General features: G+C 59.0%; 1 protein-coding gene across 1 annotated transcript; it reads left to right on the forward strand.

Annotated features, from left to right (window-relative positions):
* The first annotated feature begins 2449 nt into the window (after nt 1-2449).
* PPP1R9B (protein phosphatase 1 regulatory subunit 9B) lies at nt 2450-20355 on the forward strand. Its single transcript, XM_045374983.2, has 10 exons — nt 2450-4445; nt 8346-8478; nt 9856-9976; nt 12236-12340; nt 13369-13504; nt 14017-14169; nt 14282-14335; nt 17875-18104; nt 18428-18524; nt 18694-20355. Exons 1-10 carry the CDS (start codon nt 3072-3074, stop codon nt 18745-18747), a joined length of 2457 nt encoding a protein of 818 aa, XP_045230918.1. The 5' UTR covers nt 2450-3071; the 3' UTR covers nt 18748-20355.
* The last annotated feature ends 959 nt before the right edge of the window (nt 20356-21314 follow it).

The following is a 21314-nucleotide window of genomic DNA, read 5'->3' on the forward strand; positions in this document are numbered from 1 at the left end:
TCCATCCAAAGACCACCAGGCAACTTGGCCATCAAAGTCTCTTCCATGAAGACAAAGGAAAGAGAAAGGATGGTGAAATTATCCTGGAGTGCTTCCTCACCGGAGGAAGCAGGTGAAGATGACAGCCCAGTAAATGAAAATTCGATTTAAAGCCTTCAGTTTGGATGGTAACCCTCTCAAACCCTCCTTGTTCCTATCAGGTGCCATTACTGCTCCAGACAGGCAGAGAAGGGATGGAGGGAATGATACCCCATTCTTCACCCATCTCACAGGCCAGCCAGCTTGGTGCCTGACACCAGAGAACAAGTGACGGTGAAGCACTTATTGCTCCATAAAAGCATCTTTGGGAATTCTGGCCGGGGTGTTGCTCTGCTAACCAGGAGCCCATGAAATAATAATCCCACTGATTAGCCTCAGTCCCCCAAGCTCTGGCTAGCTCCACCCTCTTGAAGCCAAACCCCCTAGAGGGATTTGTTAAAGGGGTTTGTCCAGAGACCCATAAACCTTTGGACAAGGGAGACCCAAGAGAATCCCCGTAATTCCAGTTTGCTCTAAGCTGCTACCGGAAATGCTGGAGGTCCGAGGGTCTCTGGGCCTAGCAGCTGGGCCTCAGCTCCTCCTCCCACCCTCAGAAACTGGGGGCTTCCCCACCTGGCCAGAAGCGTGGGCACAGACCCCTTGTGCTGGGACCAGTTAAGATGACTCACCACCAAGGGTGTGGGAGATTCTGGGCAGAACACAGGGGCCTGCGCCCTCCTCCAATCCACACAAGAGCTTCTGAGGACATTGTCCAAACTTCCAAACCCCAGCTGGGTGAGGTTTCTGTCTTCTCTGGACTTCTATATTGGGGTTGGGGGGCCTGTGGGGAGGGGTTTTCAAGACCCCATCTTGAGTTTGGAAATCCAAGTCCCAAAGCTTGCTCCTGACAAGGCCTTCTAAGAAGGGTTAGGAGAGAGGCTTCTTCACCCTGCCCATCCCAAAGTGCACAACTGCGGAGGGGGAATTTTCCTGGACAGCGGGGCAAAGATGCAGGTGGCATTTGGAAAGTCTGAGGTCTGGGTTCATTTCCAGCTCCAGCTCACAACCTAGCTCTTCCCTCCTCCTTAGCACCAGCCTCAGGATCAGTCCTGCCGTTCCTGGCCCCTCCCGATCCCAATATCCAGGGTTCCCAGGCGGCTTCCCCACACCCCATCCCCCACGCTGTACTCTAAGCTCTTTTGCACATGGTAACGCGTTAATATCCCACAAAACCCACACACACCCCTGCAGTGGAGCGGTAAGAGGGCTCCCTTTGCCAGCCCTTCCAGGCCAGGGGGGAGAGAGTGGGAGATTAGGAAAAGGAGGAAGAGGATGGAGGGGAAGAGGGCGGGGGAGGAGGCAGAGGCCGCAGAAAGGCCTGAGATGCAGGAAGCAGCTGGGAGTGGGGGGAGGCTTTGTGCCTGAGTTGTTCTCTGGGTCCTAGGGCCCATTGTGTTCACCAGTTTCTGGGATGTGTGGACTGAACCCGCTCACCTGGACCTGTCCAGAGGGTGGACCCTCACACCCAGGGCTCAGGAAGCACCAGCACCTTAGGTGTGTATGCGGGGGGTGCAGAGAGCATCAAACAGCTTTCTGGGTTGCCAGGACAGGGGATGTGTAGGTCACTGTCACCCTCCCCACCCCCCACCCCCACCGGAACACAGTCGCCAGGATCCTTTAAATCAGAGACCCAAGTTAGAGCTCTCACTGGGAAAACTTTGGCCCCAGGCCTCTAGAATTCCTGCTCCCAAACCCTTCCTTCCGGTTTGAGACGCAGGAGTGCCAGGGTAGGGGCCTGAAGACGGGTGCACAGCAGACAGGCGACAGGACATCCTCTCCAGACGTCTAAAGGGGCAGTTTTGATGATCCCCTGCTACTTGGATGACGGGGTCCACCTCCTTTCTTCACGACCCCTCCCCCACCATCGAAAGGTCACCAGCACTGGGCCAAGGTTTCACACCTCCAAGGGTGCCAAAGAGTCCCTGTAGTGAAGTGTTAAAATGCAGATTCCTGGGTTCAGCCTCTGAGATTCTCCTACACAAGGTTCGAGGGAGAGCTCAGAAATCTGTATTTTTACCAAGCGCCCAGCGATTCTGATGCTAAAGCCTTGAAGCACACCGAAGAGCTAGCTCCGAGGACCCTGAAGAATGAACCTCTGCCCCTCCCCACAGACCCCCCCTCCCCTCACATTGAGACCATCGTGGATGTACTGCCTCCGCCCAATATTTCATGGGGGTGCGGTTCTGTGGGTTGTGATAAGCCGCAGTCAGAGGTTGTGATGGAAGGGTTGAAGACGGCTGGCCAATGTCCGGGGGCAGAGGAAGGCTCTCAGCGAAGGCTGGGGAGGGGAGGGGATCCGTTCGGGTGGAGGGGAAGGGGAGGGCTCACAGGCTCCGGCCCCGGAAATCCGATCCCTTTAGGACCCAGAGGTGCCAGTCCCCCAGCGGCGGCGGCGAGAAGGGCAGCCGCTCGGTCTCCGGCAGCCGCCGCTCGGGCAGAGCCAGAGAAAGACCGAGGCTCGGGGCACGGGGGGGAGGGAGGGAGGGAGGGAGGCGCGGCGGCGGAGCGGCCCGGGCCGGCAGAGCAGCCATGGGCGCTGGGGTGCCGGGCCCCCCGAGAGCCGAGGCCTCCGGCCGGACTGGGGGACGCCCGGGCTGCCAGCCCCACTGACACCGCCTCGGACGATGTGAGCCGGCGACGCCGCGGCTGCTTCGCGGGCAGGGCGCGCGCTCCCACCGGCCCCAGACGCCGCTTTGCTAATTTGGGTGGGGGCGACCGTACCAGGCCGCTTGGGCTTTTGAAGCGGGGCTGGCTGTCTTCGGCAGCTTGACTGGGGGAGGCGACCCACACACAGGGCGCTTGGAGATTTTTTTTTTTCATTTTTTTAAAAAAGCGGGATTAACTGTTTTTGGCAGCGGTTTTGGGGGGACCCTAAAAAAGGCCTTCTGGGGTTTCTTTTATCGGGGGGAGGGGGCGGTGGTCCCGACTTGGCCAGCCGCCTGTTGAAGGGGGGGAGCGGGGAGCAAGGGGATGCGAACCCGGCTCCCCCCACCATGATGAAGACGGAGCCACGGGGGCCCGGGGGTCCCCTCCGGAGCGCCTCCCCGCACCGCAGCGCCTACGAGGCGGGCATCCAGGCGCTGAAGCCGCCCGACGCGCCCGGGCCCGACGAGGCACCCAAGGGGGCCCACCACAAGAAATATGGCTCCAACGTCCACCGCATCAAAAGTATGTTCCTGCAGATGGGCACGACGGCGGGGCCCTCGGGCGAGGCGGGCGGCGGCGCGGGCCTGGCCGAGGCCCCGCGGGCGTCCGATCGCGGCGTGCGCCTGTCGCTGCCGCGGGCCAGCAGCCTGAACGAGAACGTGGACCACAGCGCCCTGCTGAAGCTGGGCACCAGCGTGTCGGAGCGCGTGAGCCGCTTCGACTCCAAGCCCGCGCCCTCCGCGCAGCCTGCGCCGCCGCCGCACCCGCCGTCCCGGCTGCAGGAGACGCGGAAGCTGTTCGAACGGAGCGCCCCGGCGGCCGCAGGCGGCGACAAGGAGGCCGCGGCGCGGCGGCTGCTGAGGCAGGAGCGCGCCGGCCTGCAGGACCGGAAGCTGGACGTCGTGGTGCGCTTCAACGGCAGCACTGAGGCGCTGGACAAGCTGGACGCTGACGCCGTGTCCCCGACGGTCAGCCAGCTCAGCGCCGTCTTCGAGAAGGCCGACTCGAGGACCGGCCTCCACCGCGGGCCCGGGCTCCCCAGGGCCGCAGGGGCTCCCCAGGTCAACTCGAAGCTGGTCAGCAAGCGGTCCCGGGTGTTCCAGCCCCCGCCGCCGCCGCCGCCGCCCGCCCCGTCGGGGGATGCTCCGGCGGAGAAAGAGCGCTGCCCCGGAGGGCAGCAGCCCCCGCAGCACCGAGTGGCCCCTGCCCGGCCGCCCCCCAAGCCCCGGGAGGTGCGCAAGATTAAGCCGGTGGAGGTGGAGGAGAGCGGGGAGTCGGAGGCCGAGTCGGCGCCCGGGGAGGTGATCCAGGCCGAGGTTACGGTCCACGCGGCCCTGGAGAATGGCAGCACCGCGGCAACCGCAGCCAGCCCCGCGCCCGAGCAGCCAAAGGCCCAAGTGGCCCCGGAGAAGGAGGCGGCGGCGGTAGCGCCGCCAGAGAGGGGGGTGGGCAATGGCCGGGCCCCGGACGTGGCCCCTGAGGAAGTAGATGAATCCAAGAAGGAGGACTTCTCGGAGGCGGACTTGGTGGACGTGAGCGCCTACAGTGGGCTCGGGGAGGACTCTGGGGGCAGTGCCCTAGAGGAGGACGACGAAGAAGACGAGGAGGATGGGGAGCCCCCCTACGAGCCCGAGTCGGGGTGCGTGGAGATCCCGGGGCTGTCGGAGGAGGAGGACCCAGCCCCGAGCCGGAAGATCCATTTCAGCACGGCGCCCATCCAAGTAAGTGAGCCCCCCCTCCCCGCCCCCGCGCCGCCCCTGCCACGTGCACGCGGCCGCCCCCGGCTCGCCAGCCAGCCGGGTTTGGCAGGCTGAGTCAGCCCCTGCCACCCAGCCCCCTTCCCAGAAGTTCCCACCCTCAGGGGGGCGTGGGGGAGTTCCAGCTGTTTGTCAGAGAGGGATTTTCAGGTGTGCGAGGGGGGTGGCCTGCCCCGACCTGCCCTCAGGTTCCTCCGCCTGCTGCCCCGCCCCGCCCCGCCACTTCGCAGAACCCGTCCTGCCCCACGCAGGTTCTGGGACACCTGCTTTGCCTTCCTCGCCCAGACATTCCTTACTCCAGAGGCTGCCAGAAGCTGGGGCTTGGGTAGCGTGAAAGGGGTGTGTGTGTCCTCAGGAGAGATATTTGCCCTTCACTGGGTAGAGGGGGGCTAGGGGTGCTCTCCTCCTGTATGGGAGCTGGATGGGGTGAGAAAGGGGAAAGCCAGGAACTTCTCAAAACGAAGCTGCAGGGGACGGCAGCCCTTCCTCCATCCTGTTTGCACCCCACCCCAAGTTTGCAGAAGTGAAAGAGGGAAGCAGATCGTGAGGGTGAGCTGGTCTGTGGCCATGTGACTGACTGGCGCCGTGTTCCCTGGGGGTCCCTGCAGGCCAGCTGCCCCATCCTGGTTGCACAGGGAGGGGCACTTTGTGTGGTCCTTGATGGGGAGAGGCCTTCTGCAGGCATGGAGGGGAGGAGGTGGGGCTAGGATCCCCCTGGGTGCCTGGCAGTAATGGGCATGCCTTTGCTCTTGGCTGCTCAATAGGACAGACTCCCAGGGCCTTGGCAGGCCCCAAGTGTTCTTCCCACATTCTCTAGGAGCCCTGAAAGAGGGATGGGAGCTGCCCCTTTGGGAGTCTCATCCCCACTGCCACTATTGGTGGTTGGTTTGTGGGTTATGCCAGAGCTTGGAGGCCCTCAGAACAGCGCCGATGGGGAGGGGACATCCCCTGGGGGGAATCAAAAACCCCAGGCCACCCCTCCCCCCACTTCCCACCACCCTCCACTCTTGGCTGGCACATTCAGCCTGCAGGGTTCTTTCTCACCACCCCAGGCTCAGCTGCACCCGGCCCCAGGTCCGCCCCATGGAAGTGTCCAGGTCCCTGGACTCTCCTTGGCCTGGACCCTGCCCGGCGTTTACCCTTCCCTAGCCAAACCACCATCTGTTTGCTTGCCGTTTCCATAACTACTCCTGGACATTGAAGCTGCCCAACTTTCCTCTCACTCGACCGGAATATTAGCCTCTCTCTGCCTCTCTCCCACCTCCCACCCCAGCAGGAGGCCTGAAAGGTTAAAAGTGAGTGGCTGCTCTTCCTCTCCCAGGCCAGTCCCTCCCCTAGGCTGGGTCCTGGGGGGTCCTCTCCCAACCGCTTTCCCCTCCTGAAGGCAGTGGGGTTCTGAAGGGAATGGGGGACTGTACTGTTTCTTGGGACTCTGAAGCAGAGTCTGGATCCCCCCACCCCACCCCCACTAATTCTGCAAGCAGCCGGATGCCCTCGGAGATGGAGTGTGGTCTGGGCCTCTGACTGTCTATATTTGACGCCTTACCCTGATTTTTTGGTAAAAAATAGCACATGATTTGGAGCAGTGCTTCCCGGCTCCCTGGTGACTCTGGAGCTGGCCCGCCCTGTGTGAGAGCCAGGGTGTGTGGCGGGCCCGGTGTGGCTGGCTTTCAGCCTCACTGGGGATTTCCTCCTCCCCACCCTGGCACAGGGGCCCCACTTTTTCTTCTTCCTGCCCCTGCCTTGATGCCAAGTCCAGGGTCCCGGGCCCCATGGATGACCCAGTTGTTCCCCTTCTGGAGGTGGAGGCCTCTGCTGAGGGCAGAGAACCTAATTCCAGATTGGCCTGGGGGAGGTGGGACTTCACGTAGGGCCCTCTGTTAGACCGGCATATCATGGTGGGCAACCCGAGGAGGGGTAGGAGGTGGTCTGGGGCTTCTGAGCCCAGGCCTGGGATTCCTGCAGGGGGCAGAACGAGAAAGGGAACAGGATTTGATAGGCTGAGAGAAGAGGGCAGGGTGCAGCCCAGGACAGGCTGTGAGGGTGTGTTTTGGAGGTCACAGTGGGTATGTGTGACCCTGTTTGTCAGGGAGGGGTTGGTTGACCCAGGAGACTGTAGAGACTGAAGGATGAAGGGACCCTGTCTCCCAGAGCAGGGGGTGAGAGTCAGGGGACTCCAATGCAAAGTGGGCCAAATCCCACTGCTGAGTCCAAGCTCACACCAGCCCTGTCCCAGAGCCTGGGGCATGTGTGCAGTGGAAACAAAGTCACCGGTGACCCACCCACCTGGCCCAGCTGGGTGCAGTCTCATCCTGCCTGGCCACAGTTTAACCCATGTGACCTTGGGCAGTGGGCCTGGTGCCCTGTACTATGTGTAAGGTGGGCAGCCTGTTTGTTCAAAGGGTGCAATGGAAGATGAGTTTTAAGGGCTGGAGCCGGAGTTTCTCTGATGCTGTGAAATTGAGCTAAGGGACCAGAGGGGTCCCTCCCACCTAAGCCTTCTAGTCCTATGAGCACCCCCTCCCTCTCCCACTGTGGCAGTGAGCCTCTCTGGTAGGGGGTGGGGATGACACAGAGCAAGCCCAGACAAAGGCTGGGACACAAGAGTGCTGCTGCCTGCCAGGGTGCCCACAAGGTCTGCTCCTGGAGGAGACAGGGCCCTGCCAAGGGCCCTTGGGGGAGATGGGGTCCTAGTCTGACTCCTTGGGGCTGAGACTCAGCCATCTGATAGTACTGCTCCTCATCCCTCCCCGCCCCCGCCTGGCTCCAAGTGGTGCCAACCTGTCACTGCAGGCAATGAAGCTTGAGCATGTCATGGTACCCCAAATGGTGCTCATTAACCTCCCACTGGGGGCACCCCTGCCTGGGCCCAGAATTAGACATTCCCATAGAGCCCAGCCCCACCTTCTCTGTCCTTCCGAGAGGGTCAGAGCTGAGGAATTCCCTTTTTTGCTGAGACACGGGAGAGAGACAACAGAGGGGTACAGGAGATGCCAAGGCAGGGCTGCCCTTGGAGCCCCATGGCACCTGGGTTCACTGTGGGTAGTGTCAGAGGCCGTCCCCTCCTCAGTCTCCTGGGCCCCCTAGCACATGGGGGACAGGGGGTGTAACTCAGAGCTGCAGTTGTGGAGGGAGAGCAGCCTGGGTGTGCAGGCCAGGCCGCAGGGCCCAGCTTTTTCCCCTGCTCCTGCCACCTGAGGGGCTCCTGGGGGTGGAGGGCCTGCCTTTTCTCCACAGGGATAGAGGTGGTCTTTCCTGCTTCCCTCCCCTGCTCCAACATCCACCTGAGTGGCAACTCAGAGCCAGTCCTGGGTACCTCTCCCCTTCCACCCCTCCTGCTCCCCTCACCCTCTGCTGTCTCACACCCGCTCCCCCCTCTCTCCCCATCTGGCATCCTCCAGCATCTTCTCTATCCTCTCTCCCCTCCTCCTCTTCCCCTCTTCTGCTCAGCCTGTTCCTTCCTCTCTGTGTCTGTCTTTGTGTCCCCTCTCGCCTATCTGGCTCTCTAGGTCCTATCTCACTTTCTCTCTATCTGGGTGTCTGGGTTCCTGAGTTGGACGTTTCTCCAGGATTCCCCTTCTGTGCCTATGGCAGATCATGCTCACGCTGGTTGGAGCTGCAGAGAGAAGAACAGTGCGGGTCAACCAAGGCTGGGTCCCTTTCTGTCTTGAACCTGGGCTCCAGAACTATAAGGGCCTTTGTTTTGCTCAGAGCTGGGGTCTCTTGGGGCTGGGCGAGGCCTTATCTCAGGGCTGTCATGGGGAGGCATGGGGTGGGTAACTCGGCCTGCCTCCTCAGCCTCCTCATGCCAGTTCTGCCCTTGTCCTCCTGCCGGCCTTTCTGACCAGCTGCCTCCCTCCCCAGGTGTTCAGCACCTACTCCAACGAGGACTACGATCGTCGCAACGAGGATGTGGATCCCATGGCGGCCTCTGCTGAGTACGAGCTGGAGAAGCGGGTGGAAAGGTTGGAGCTGTTCCCTGTGGAGCTGGAAAAGGGTGAGAGGCCAGGAGGCCAGGCCACTTGGGCACAGCTGGGGTTGACCCGGGTCTCATCTCTGGTGCCAGCTCCTGCCCTGTGCCCTCAGGGGCTCCCACAGACTTGCTGGGCCTCTCCCTCTGACTCGGGCCCTTGGTGACCTTCCCTGCTTCTCCCTTGTCGGCACCCAGAGCCAACAGGGACTCGGACCCAGGCCAAGCCACACCCCCACCACCCCAGTCATGGAACCACATTTGCACATTCAGTTAACAGGTCTCTGTAGGGTATTGTGTGCTAGGTCCTAGGCTCTGTGTTGGGGACACAGTGATGGGCTCTTGGGGAGATGGATGGGGAAGGCAGACATGGAAGGCACAGTCACATCTAATTGCACCCTTAGGTGCTGGAATAGGGGCTGGGGAAGGTAAGGAGGGGCTGCTGTAAAAGCGTTTAACCAGGTGACCTAACCAGACTGTGCTTGGGAGCATTCCCCGGGGAAGTGAGGCTTGAGTTGCACTCTGGTGAGGAGGAATTAGGGGAGTAGGCAGGAAAGGGGCTTGGCTGCATTTTCACAGGGAGGGCAAGAAGGGCATGCAAATGAGGCCTTGCAGACCACGTGGTCTTGTTGCTAAGATGGACTGGGAGCCATTTCGAGGCACAGGAAAGGTCTAGAAAGACCACGCCAGGCTGTGGTGTAGGGAGGGGATCACAAGTGAATGGAGAAAGGCCACTGTGGCGTGGACAGGAAGATGGCAGAACGGGTGTGGGTGGACTGGAAAGATCTCCAGGGATAGAATCCACAGGATCTGGGGGTCATTTGGCTCAGGTGGAGGCTGTGAGTGGGAGGGAGGAATCCAGGTGCCTCCCAGGTCTGGCAGGTGGCAGGTGGTGGTGGCATCCCCCATGAGGGAGTGTTTGTGGGGGAAGGTCATTAGTTTGGACGTCAGAGGCCCATGAGTCAGGCAGGGGCAGGTGTGGATAGGGGAATGGACCTCAGGGGAGAGAGAATCTGGAGGTCTTTGGTCCTTGAAGCTGTGAGTACAGATGAGACTGGTTAAGAGGGAGAAGACCAAAGGCTTAGGGCTGAGTCCCATCCTGGCCACCCCCATCCCGGCCACACGCCCTGGTCTGCATATACAACAGTCTTACCTGCCTGTGCCACCTTTGGCACACACTTCTACCCATTGGTTCTTTGGAAGGGACAAAGGGCAGGGAGTGGCTCAGGAGCCCTCCTAGTTGCCTTGGCAAAGAAGGTGGACAGAGCCATACGCCTTCTTCAGTTGTGGGACATCCCCTAATGGGGACTGCTTCCTGATGGGGGTCTGTGCCCTGGAATTCGGGGTGGAGAGTCTTGTATGTCCCCTACAAGCCCTGTCATCTCACCACTCTCTGTTCCACAGACTCCGAGGGCCTGGGCATCAGCATCATTGGCATGGGTGCTGGGGCGGACATGGGCCTGGAGAAGCTGGGTATCTTCGTCAAGACCGTGACGGAGGGTGGTGCGGCCCATCGGGACGGCAGGTACCAATCCTCCCCAGTCTTGCCCAACCCTTTTTCACTCCCCGACTGGCCATCCTCGGTGGGGTGAGCCACTGAGCTGGGGGTGGGGTGGGCCTTCTCTGGGAGACTTCTGTGCTGTGTGTGCAGCTGTTTGGGGAGCACTGCCCTGCCAGGTGCCGTTCCAGGCCCCAGAAATACAACAGCGAGCACAGTCAGCCCCCATGCCCTCAGGGAGCGTGCGTTCTCCAGGAGGGACTGGTGACCATGGGGGCTGTAGGCGTATGTTATGCATCCTGGTCTGGAGTATGGTTTGGGCCCTGGTAGGGAGAAGACAGGCATGGAACCTGTGTGCCTGGAGTATATTTGAGCTTTTTTTTTTTTTTTTTTTTTTTCCCCGCTTAACAAACATTGACTCTCTGACAATGTTGGGCTGGTCCTGGGCCCTGGGGAGTCAGTGGTGAGGGCCTGGCCCTTGAGAAGTGTGCAGTGTAGTGTGAGGTAGACATTGAACAAGTAGACACACAAAAAGTGGTGAAATAGAGGGAAATGCAGGGTGCTGTGAAGGCATACAATAGGGGAGCTTAATCTCTCTGGGTATCAGGGAAGGCTTCCTGGAGGAAGCAGTGCTGGAGCTGAGAGCTAAGGCTGAGCAGGAGTTAGCTGTGCTGAGGGAGTGAGTGCAGAGGTTCCAGGCTGTGGAGCCACGAGCAGGCAGGTGTGGCTGGGGCATAGAGAGCAGGGGCCAGGAGGCTGTGACTAGACACATTGGTGGCGGTGGCTCTGGAGACTGGCTCTCTTTGCGCTTGTGAGTGTGCATGCCTTTGTGGAGCATCCGTGGTTGCAGGGGGTGAGTTCTGTGGGACAGAAGGTTCAGGGAGGGCATCCTGGAGCTGTGTGCCAGCCAGGGACCCCTGTGTTAGCTTTGTATTGCAGGGGTGTGGGGAGTGGCAGTAGGAAGGGCTGTAGAGCATCCCCTAGGTGGCTGTAAGTTAGAGGTTGACATGGGAGATCTCTTGTGGTGATACCTCAAACCCAGACCCCCTCCATGTGACAAAGGTGAGCAGGTATCCTTGTGCAGCTGGGTGACTTTGGGATCCTGTTGCTAGAGATGGGGCTGCCCTGTCAAGGGGCTTCTACCTGCTGTGGCCCGGGTGGCAGGGAGAGGGGCAGGGAACAGGATGCCCTTTCATTTACCCCTTCCCCCTCCCAGTGTGAACTTCCATAGCCTTTTCCCATTGCTGCCTGTGAGTTGTCTAAGGAGTGAGTGTGCATGGTGGCCGTGGCCACTCACTCATGCCCACCTGGGAGTGGCGTGTGTTGGGGTGAGCTCTTGACAATAGGCCATTTCCTCCATTTCCGTGTGGGAGTCTGAGAGAAGGCCTGGAGCTGCCAGGGAGGTGGAGTGGAGGAGGGAGGTGCCTGAGAGGCCCCCCACCCTCCATCTCCCTCGGCAGGCCGGACTGAACCTTCCCTTGTGTGGAGAACACGGGCTTCAGGGGACACAACTGGAGTGTGTCAGGAGGTGCACCTGTATCAGGTGTGTGTGGGACAGTGTGTGAACTTGAGAGAGTGCCATTCAGTCTTGGGGACTTGGGAGGACATCTGTGCACTCAATTCTGTGCAGAAATGTACACGTAACAGGGTGGCTGTCACTTGTGTGCCGTGGGTCCCCTGGCCAGTGTGCATGGCAGAGATGAACTCTGAGAATGTCATACCGCTTAGTCAAGTATGATGGAGGAGGGGACAAGAGTGTGATTGTCACAGGAAGTGTGCCTGCCGCCTCTCCTGGTCCTGGACGCCTGTGTCTGCTTTGCTTGCCTGGCTCTCACTGCCCACACAGGTGGGCCTGGCTGACACTGAATCCTCTGGCCTCGTGAATGTTACGCAAGTAGACAAAGTACCAGGTCCCTGTGGGGACAAAGTCCCTGTGAGGTTTTTTGTTGTTTTCTTTTCTTGTTTTTTTGTTTTGTTTTGTTTTGTTTTGTTTTTGAGGCAGGGTCTTACTCTGTTGCCCAGGCTGGAGTGCAGTGGCGTGAGCACAGCTCACTGCAGCCTTGACCTCCCTGGCTCAAGTGATCCTCCCCCCCCATCCTCCCAAGTAACTGGGACTACAGGCACATGCCACTACACCCAGCTAATTTTTTTTTTTTTATTGTTTGTAGAGATGAGTTCTCACTATGTACTCGGGCTGGGGAGCCTGGAGTTTCTGATGGGAGGAGGCTACCTCTACCCTCGCTCCATGATTCCCCTGTGACCCCTTAACCAATGTCACTCCCCTAGGATCCAGGTGAATGATCTCCTGGTGGAGGTGGATGGAACAAGTCTGGTGGGAGTGACCCAGAGCTTTGCGGCGTCTGTGCTCCGGAACACCAAGGGCCGAGTGCGGTGAGAGCCCAGAGGGGTGGGGCATGGGAGTGGGCAGGAGGTCCTCGTCCAGGCACTCCGCTCACCTGTCTACAGCCAGTTAAGGTTCTGGTGTTCCAGCTCACAGAGGTTCTGCTGACTCCTTGGCTGCAGGAGTTGCTGTGCCTGGAGTCCCTTGCCTCACACCTGCCTTCTCATCCCAGCTCCCTGGCCACTGCTGGCCACCAGTACTCAGCCTTCCTGGCCCACTGTCCACTACCCCTCCAAACTGTCCTCTAGGGCTTATTTTCCTTCCCCCTGCCTGTCCCCGAGTCACTGATTGAAGAACTAGGACGTCCAGGGTGAATGCTAACCACACTGGGATCCCCTCATTAGGACCTCATCTTTCCCCCCGACCAGCCCCGTGTCATCCTGGGAAGACTCCTCCCCAGGCCTATAACCAAGGGGACTGGATCAGAAGCCCCCTTTGTCCACTCTACCTCTGGCTTAACATTCAGGGATCACTCCCTGCCCCCCTGCAAGAGGGGCACTACCCCCAGGAAAGGGTGGTGGAGAGAAACAGGATGTGGGTGGCCACCGGGAGGAGGGGCTGGTGCCTGGAAGTTCCACTATTTCCTCTCCATCCTAATCTCCAGTTGCCATCATCCCGCCCCTTCCTGAAGCTCAGGGGCTTGGAGCATACCCAAGAAACACCTCCGCAGCCCATCCCTGCTGGGAGGGTCATCTTCACCTTTCCCTGCCTCATTTTCTCCCCTGTGGCAGGGGAAGAGCCTCCTGAGTGCATGTACCCTGCAGCCCAGCCTAGAGGTTGGCTGCAGTCTCTCTACTGGCCAGAGGGGTGAATGGGCCTTCCTGCCTCCCTTGGGAAGGAAACCTGATAAGGGCCCCCATTCCCCCATTCATTATTAACACTGCAGCCTTCGGACTCAGCCCTCTCATCTCTCCTCCCCTGGGAGGGCCTGAGCTTGGAGAGGGGAGCATCAGCAGGGAGGATGGTGGCATTACCTGGCTGAGGACAGAGGCAGCGGATGATGCTGGTGCCCCTGCAGGTTTATGATTGGCCGGGAGCGGCCGGGAGAGCAGAGCGAAGTGGCCCAGCTAATTCAGCAGACTTTGGAACAGGAGCGATGGCAGCGGGAGATGATGGAGCAGAGATACGCCCAGTATGGGGAGGATGACGAGGAGGTAGGGAGTCCCTGCCTGACTGGCCGCGTGGTCGCCCCCTGGTGGCTAGATGAAGGGTTACAGTCATCTGCCTCTACTGCTTCCCCTGCCCTGGTAAAAAGCCCACAGTGCCATTCCCTGTCCTCCAGTCACACTCTTTGTCTTCAGAGGTCAGACAAGGAATACACAGTCCTCTCAAAGAGCCCCAAATCTGAGGGGAGAGTATAGCCCCTGGCCTTGGGGGACCTAATCTGAAAGGGAGATAGATCCAGAAGGGGAAAGACAGTACAGGCTGTTTCTTCAGAGACCCAGGCTGATGGGGAACTGACTCCCTCTGTCATCAGGGGAATACTAGGCTGTTGGGGTAAGACATAAACTGTGTCTTTGGTCCAGCCTCAGGCTGAAGCGGGAGGCACGAACCACATTCCTGGGTAGCTGTCTGTCTGGCATGGGCAGACTGGTCCCAGCCCTGGTCATCAGGGCTGAGGGCAGCTGGGTGGGGAGGGCCCACAGTCTCCGGTCTCCCTTTGCAGACGGGAGAGTACGCCACTGACGAGGATGAGGAGCTGAGCCCCACGTTCCCGGGTGGTGAGATGGCCATCGAGGTGTTTGAGCTAGCAGAGAACGAGGATGCACTGTCCCCTGTGGACATGGAGCCCGAGAAGCTGGTGCACAAGTTCAAGGAGGTGGGAGGAGGGGCTCCCTGGAGTGGTGGAGGGAAAGGCAGGCAGGTCTCCTGCCCTCAGCACTGCCTACCCCACCCCGCCGGAGCTGAGTGCCTACCCCTCTTCCCAACAGCTCCAGATCAAGCACGCGGTCACTGAGGCAGAGATACAGCAGCTGAAAAGAAAGGTGAGGGTGTGTATGCGTGTGCGTTTGTGTGCGCGCATGCGTGTGTTGAGGAGCAGGGTCCCTCTACCCTCACACCTGCACATGCTGGCACTTAGGCACAGGCACCCACAGAACAGGCTGCTCTAAGGCAAGAGGATATATTAAGAGCTCAAGCTCTGGATCCATCTGCTCCAGTATCACTTGCTTCTCTGTGCCTCAGCCTCCTCATCCATAAAATGGAGTCATAATAGCACCAACACCACCGGGTCGTTGTAGGATTAAAAGAGATAATATATGTCAAGTTGGCCGGGTACGGTGGCTCACACCTGTAATCCCAGCACTTTGGGAGGCCGAGGCGGGTGGATCATGAGGTCAGGAGATCGAGACCATCCTGGCTAACACAGTGAAACCCCGTCTCTACTAAAAATACAAAAAAATTAGCCAGGCGTTGTGGCGGGCGCCTGTAGTCCCAGCTGCTAGGGAGGCTGAGGCAGGAGAATGGCGTGAACCTGGGAGGCGGAGCTTGCAGTGAGCCGAGATTGCGCCACTGCACTCCAGCCTGGGCCACAGAGTGAGACTCCATGTCAAAAAAAAATATATATATATATATATATTTGTGTGTATATATATGTCAAGTCTTTCGCACAATGTCTGACATAATAGGTGCTCAATAAAAAGTCAAAGTAGGCTGGGTGCAGTGGCTCATGCCTGTAATCTCAGCACTTTGGGAAGCCAAGGCAGACTGCTTGAGCCAGGAGTTAGAGACCAGCCTGGGCGACGTGGCAAAAACCTATCTCTACAAACAATACAAAAATTAGCCAGGTGTGGTAGCGCACACCGGTGATCCCAGCTACTCGGGTGGCTGAGGTGGGACGATCACTTGGGCCAGGGTAGGTGGAGGCTACTGTGAGCCGTGATTGTGCCACTGCACTCCACTCCAGCCTGGGTAACAGAATGAGACCCTGTCTCAAAAGAAAAAAAAGTCAGTATATTAGCTGTGATACCGAAGCGTGCTAAGTTCCACTCTAGGTGTCTCTGTGTTCGTGCTGTCCCATGTATGTCTGCTATATATAAGCCCATTGATAAATACCACCCAGAAATACACACACTGACACACAGCAGCCTGGCCCCAGGCACATAGTACCCACAGACCCCCTCACCCAGACACCCAGACACATAGAGACACCCACTCCACACAGACACGGTCACAGAGACAGTGGACCTGTACTTCATGTGACATTACACTCGGGGCTATCAGCCTGGATACGAAAACCCACTCTGCACCCATCTGCTTTGAAACACACAGGCATGGCCATCGCTCAGACCACCTGGTCTAGGAAGAGTGTGACAGGACATGCACATTCTCACCTGGGCAAGCAACACAGAGGTGCCGACGCTGACACCACATGGAGACACATGACACACACACACGTGTAGCTTGCACAGATGCTTACACAAGCATGTCAGGTGCCAGCACCCTCACAGGCATGTGGATATACAGATTTCATATTAAAAGTCTGTATGGGGTCCCTGCTGGGACCTAGACTATAGGAGTCCCAGTACCTATGGGGCTTCTGCCGTGGTGGGGAGAGACAGATCTATAGGGGTCTTGCAGACATGGGAGGGTGCGTACCCTCCCACATGGAGGTATGCAGGAGAGGAGGGCGGGGTTTGGATGGCTGGGGCAGAAGCAGGGGCATTCCTGGCAGGGAGAGGAGCTCTGTGGAGCATGGAGGCTGGCTTTGGGGGAGGCCAGCCAGGAGGTGGCAGCATGCCTGTCGGGGAGAGGTGGAGGCAGGGCTGGACTGCCAGGGTAGGCTCTGGCTTGCAGTGTCCTGCCTCCCCTCTAAGGACTCTGGCCTTGGTCCTATAGATAGCATGGAGTATGTGGCCATTGGGATTTTTTGGAAAGCCACTGCCTACAAAGTGGGAGGGCATGAAAGTGGGCAGTGCTGGGAGGCAGGCGAACTGGTTAGGGGCCCAGACAGTGTTCTGGTAGGGGTAGGCCAGGACTGCTCAGAGTATTGGCAGAGGGTCTGGAAAGGAAGGGTGAGTGAGCACTGCATTTCCGGGGTCAGAGTGACAGGCTGTGTTCCTGGGGTGTATGCAGAGTATGAAGGGGAGGGACACGCCAAAGGTCTGTTTGTGCGTTCCACTTACAGACCTCCTCTGGGTACCTTATAGATGTCCGGTACTGTTCCCATCACCATGATGGGCAAAGCCAGAGCTGACCATTGTTCTTGTGCATCTGCAAACCAGTGACTGTGTTGTCACACACTGGCATGGGGCTCTGTAGGAGAGAACAGGCTTCCTGAGCTGCTAAAGCAGGAGGAACCTGATTTGGGTGGAGGTGGGGATAGGGCTATGCTGTTGCAGGGAGTTGTGGGGGCTTCTCTGGAGAAGTGACACACTGAGTAGAGAGCCAAAGGGTGAGACAGAGGGAAATAATTAGGCAAGCAGGAGGGTAGATGGGGGACGTTCCAGGCAGAGGGGACAGCACATGCAGAGGCCCTGTGGCAAGTCTGAGGATCTGCAGGAGGGCCTGTGTGGCTGGGGGACAGAGAGCAAGGGATGTTTGCAGCAAATACTGGAAGGGGCCTGAGACTGAGTGCCAACATGTCTGTGAGGTTGTGGCGCCTTTTAAAAGAGCAAATCAGGAAAGAAGGCATAGGTTTGTGCAGCTGCGGGGGTCTGGTCTGGGGCATGGTACCTGGGAGGAGCTGGGAGCTAAAGCTGGGAGTTGGGAGCAAGGTTGGGCTGGGACTTGAGATTTGTGGCTCAGAGTGCACACAGGTGGTGTGGGAGATGGGCCAGTGCCCCAGGGCAGTGAGTATAGAGAGAACAGAGGATCCAGAACTGAGCTGTGGGGGACTGGAGGTCTGCGCTGGGGTCACCTGGAAGCTGGGAGAGGAACCAGGATTGTTCAGAAAGCCACAGGAGCAGACTGGCGAGCAGGGCTGGGGCTGCAGAGAGCGGACAGAGAGCGATGGAGGAGCAGAGACTGGCGAGCAGGGCTGGGGCTGCAGAGAGCGGACAGAGAGCGATGGAGGAGCAGAGACTGGCGAGCAGGGCTGGGGCTGCAGAGAGCGGACAGAGAGCGATGGAGGAGCAGAGACTGGCGAGCAGGGCTGGGGCTGCAGAGAGGGGACAGAGAGTGATGGTGACCCTCATCTGCCCTTTTACTTCACATGTACTGTCTCACTAGAGCTTTTGTGAGCTTGGGAGGCACATATCACTCCCATTTGACAGATGGGATTACTGAGGCTTGGAACATTAGTTGCATTGCCCCAAGTCAGAGTATCAGCGACAAACCGAAGCCTCCAGCCTCCCTGTGAGAGGGGTGCAGTGACAGGGAGTCTGGTGGGAGCTCTGAGGCCGAGCTCTACTTTCCTCTCTGGGTTTCAGTTCTCAGGCTCAGTCAAAGAGGGTTAGTAGTTGGGGTGCAATGGACTCCACAACTGTAGGAATCCCCTGGCGACTCTGGCACCAGTGCTAGGATGGGGGTACCCTTTGGCTCCTGCTGGCCCCCACCAACCCAGGGCCGTGCCTTCCTCCCTCAGCTGCAAAGCCTGGAGCAGGAGAAGGGGCGCTGGCGGGTGGAGAAGGCGCAGTTGGAGCAGAGTGTGGAGGAGAACAAGGAGCGCATGGAGAAACTGGAAGGCTACTGGGGCGAGGCCCAGAGCCTGTGCCAGGCTGTGGACGAGCACCTGCGGGAGACTCAGGCGCAGTACCAGGCCCTGGAGCGCAAGTATAGCAAAGCCAAGCGCCTCATCAAGGACTACCAGCAGAAGTACGTGGCTGGGGGCTGGGCGGCCTGGGCCCAGGGAGCATTGAGAGGCTTTTGGGGGCAGTCCCTCCCCACCCCTCCAGCTGAGTAGGGAGGCAAGGAGCACAGAAGTTGGAGGGCCCCATGGTGGGACACCCGGCCTGGAATGACATGCATCAGAGCCAGCACAGAGCCAGACCCCCAGAGGCTTTGGGAAAACCTGGGGCCTCCCAACCTGAGAACAGGGGAGGACAGAGCTGCCCAGGTAGAGCTGAGGACCTGGGTCATCCTGGATGGAAGCCAGACCACACACCCTTACCTGCCATCTGTCCCTTGCCTATGCCCAGGGAGATAGAGTTCCTGAAAAAGGAGACTGCACAGCGTCGGGTTCTGGAGGAGTCAGAGTTGGCCAGAAAGGAGGAGATGGACAAGCTCCTGGACAAGGTGGGCTCGGGGCGCCCTGTGGGCAGGGCCCAATGGAGGGAGCAGCACTGAAGCCCCTACCCTATGGGTCCTGGAGGGAGGGGATGCCATGTCCTCACCAGGGGGGTGGAAGGGGCTGGGATCATGCCTGGTGTCCAGACCTGACCCCCTACCCTCCTTTGTTTTCCAGATCTCAGAACTGGAAGGAAACTTGCAAACACTGAGGAATTCCAATTCTACTTAACAGGAATCATTCCTTGACAGGACAATAATTAACCCCCTCCCATTGTCCTCCCTCCCCTGTCCTCAACACCCCACCCCTCCCCCTACCAGCCTGGGGACAGGTGCCCCGACTCCCCCCCACCCCTCCACCCCACCTCCCCCAGCTTCAGGGACCAGAGGGCTCATATCACAGGCCCCCTTAAGATGGCCTGGGCAGACAGAGGTGGCTGGAAGGGCGGCCTCTTTCCTGCCCCATGGGGCTGAGGCACAGAGGCCGAGGGCTGCCAAGGGCTGGCCTGGTGGTCGATGGACACAAGCACCTGCACATCAAGCTGCCAGACTTTACACACTCCAGCTTTTGTCTCTGGACTGGAACGGGGCTGGGGCTCTCCCAGCATCTGCCAACTGGAGGCTGCTCCCTGCCCATGGGGCACCTGGGTGGCCCCTGGGCCTCTTGACTTGAGATTCTACCTTCTCGGCCCTTCCCTCTCCCCCATCATTGTGCTGTCTCTGTTGCATTCCGACCCTCCTGCTTGGGGGGTGGGGGCATTGCCTCAACACCTCCCCGATCCCTGTTCCCTGTCCTGGGAGGGATAGAGTCCACCCCAGAGCCCGGAGGCTGGGCCTGGCCCTGGCCCTGCACTGATTTCTCATGTGTCCTTCGGGAAAAGGGGAGTGAGAGTAGGAAAAAGGGAGAGTTCAGGACACCTGATCCCCAGGTCCCCATTTCCTGGGGCAGCAGCCCTCAATTTCTCCTTGTGCCTCCCCTCTCCCAGGTGCCAAATAGCCATAACCTCCTCTTGGAACTGTTATGTGGCCTCTCTGGGGTCCAGGTTTCCTGGTCAAGGCTGGGAATGCCCAGGAGGAAAGGCTGTCAGCTTAGGGGGTCTGGCTACAGAGACCCTGGTCTTAGGCAAGGGGAACATTTCTCCCTGGAGAGCCAGGTCCTATCCTGTGCCGCCCTGCCTGCCCAGCCCAGGGCAATGCCTGGAAGCCTACTGACATTGCAGGGAGTCAGCCTCACCCCCCACCCCCTACTGTTTTTCCAATGTTTTGACTGGAGGGCAAAATTTTACTACTACTCATGTTTTTGGAGACCAGGGCTGCCCTGCTGGCAGCCTGCCTTCTAAGTGAAATCGACTCTGTTTCCCCACTTTAACCCCAAATTGGGGCTTGGACCAAGGGAGGTGAGACCCCCCCCAGGTCCCCTCCCCTTTCAAAATCCATCTCATTTTGCCACTTCATGCCCTTGCCCTAACTGGGTTTTTGTTCATTTTTTAAAACCAGAGCACCTATCCCATCCATTTTGGCTTCTTGTCCCCTGTAAATAGACCATGACTTCGATCAGTATTTCTTGTCCCCACCCCACCCCTTCCTATCCCCAGATGTGCCCCCATCCCCTGAAGGAGCTGGCCGTCTCAGTCCTGGGCCCACGCACTTCACCCCGGCAGATGGAGGGGGCGGAACTGGGTGGGCGGGGCCACTTCCAGCTGCTTGGGCCAGCGGCCACCCCTGCCCAGCCGTCCGGAGGACTGCGTCTCTGTATATAATATATATATGTATGTATTGTTCCCGGTTTTGTACGGACCATGCCCTCTGTCAGGTCGTCCCCATAAAAGCAGCCCCCAGAGCCTTGCTGCCTGATTTCTTGATTCACTGGGGTGGGGAGTGGGCAGGGATCAAGGATGCCAGGCTGCCCCAGTGGTCCCCTCCCACCAGTGCTGCCTCTAATCCTGAGGAACTTCCTACAGTGTCCCCCCGCCCCGTTCCCGGTTCCAGCAAACTGCTTCTCTGCCCCCATTCCACCCAGCAGCACCTATGCTTTTTGTCCAGTCCTCCTGGGCAGGGCTGAGGGTTTCTAGCGAGTTCGGTCAGTCTGTATTCCTTTTTCAGGGCCTCCATGAAGTTCCAAGGATGGGCTAAATACAGCAAGGTGAACCCCAAGTCCCTCCCCCAGAAGGCCTCTAAACTGTGGGGACACTTTCAAGAAGCACACCATGTGAGGCAGGTGAAGGATCAAAAGATAGCTGGGAGTGGGAGGTGACCGCCTGGCAGTTTTGTCCCCCGGGTCCTAGAAAATCTGTTTGCCTTTTCAGGCGGGCCAAGTGGCCTGAAATAGCCCCAGCCCCTGTGCTGGGCCAGCAAGCCTGTGTGCTGACTCACCAGCTCGAATGCTAATGGGTCTGGGAGTCTAGGTGCCAGGGTTCCAGGGACAAGCTTTGGTGAAGTCCCAGAGGGGTGAGAGCCAGCAGGGAATGGGGCAGGAGCTTCTGGCAGGCCCCAGGGCCAGTCTTTCCTTGCCGGGGTGCTGGTGTGCAGATGTGAGAGACCTGAAGCATGGAGGCACTGGCACTCAGTGGTGTGGCACTAGGGGATTCTCACCTTTGCCATAAGGAGTGAAGTCCCAACTTCAGGGCCTTTCAAGGTCACCTTGGTGGGTCCTTGACAACATCCAGATGGGTGGCCAGCACCCTTAGGGACAGTCTGCTCCAGAAGCATCCCCTGTAGATGGCTGTGTCACACAGGTCCCATTCATGCTTAGCTGAATTCTGGCTTCCCACAGCTATCCCTCAAAAACCCTAAGTCTAC

Source organism: Macaca fascicularis, chromosome 16 (assembly GCF_037993035.2).
Source record: "Macaca fascicularis isolate 582-1 chromosome 16, T2T-MFA8v1.1".
Classification (NCBI taxonomy): Eukaryota; Metazoa; Chordata; class Mammalia; order Primates; family Cercopithecidae; genus Macaca; species Macaca fascicularis.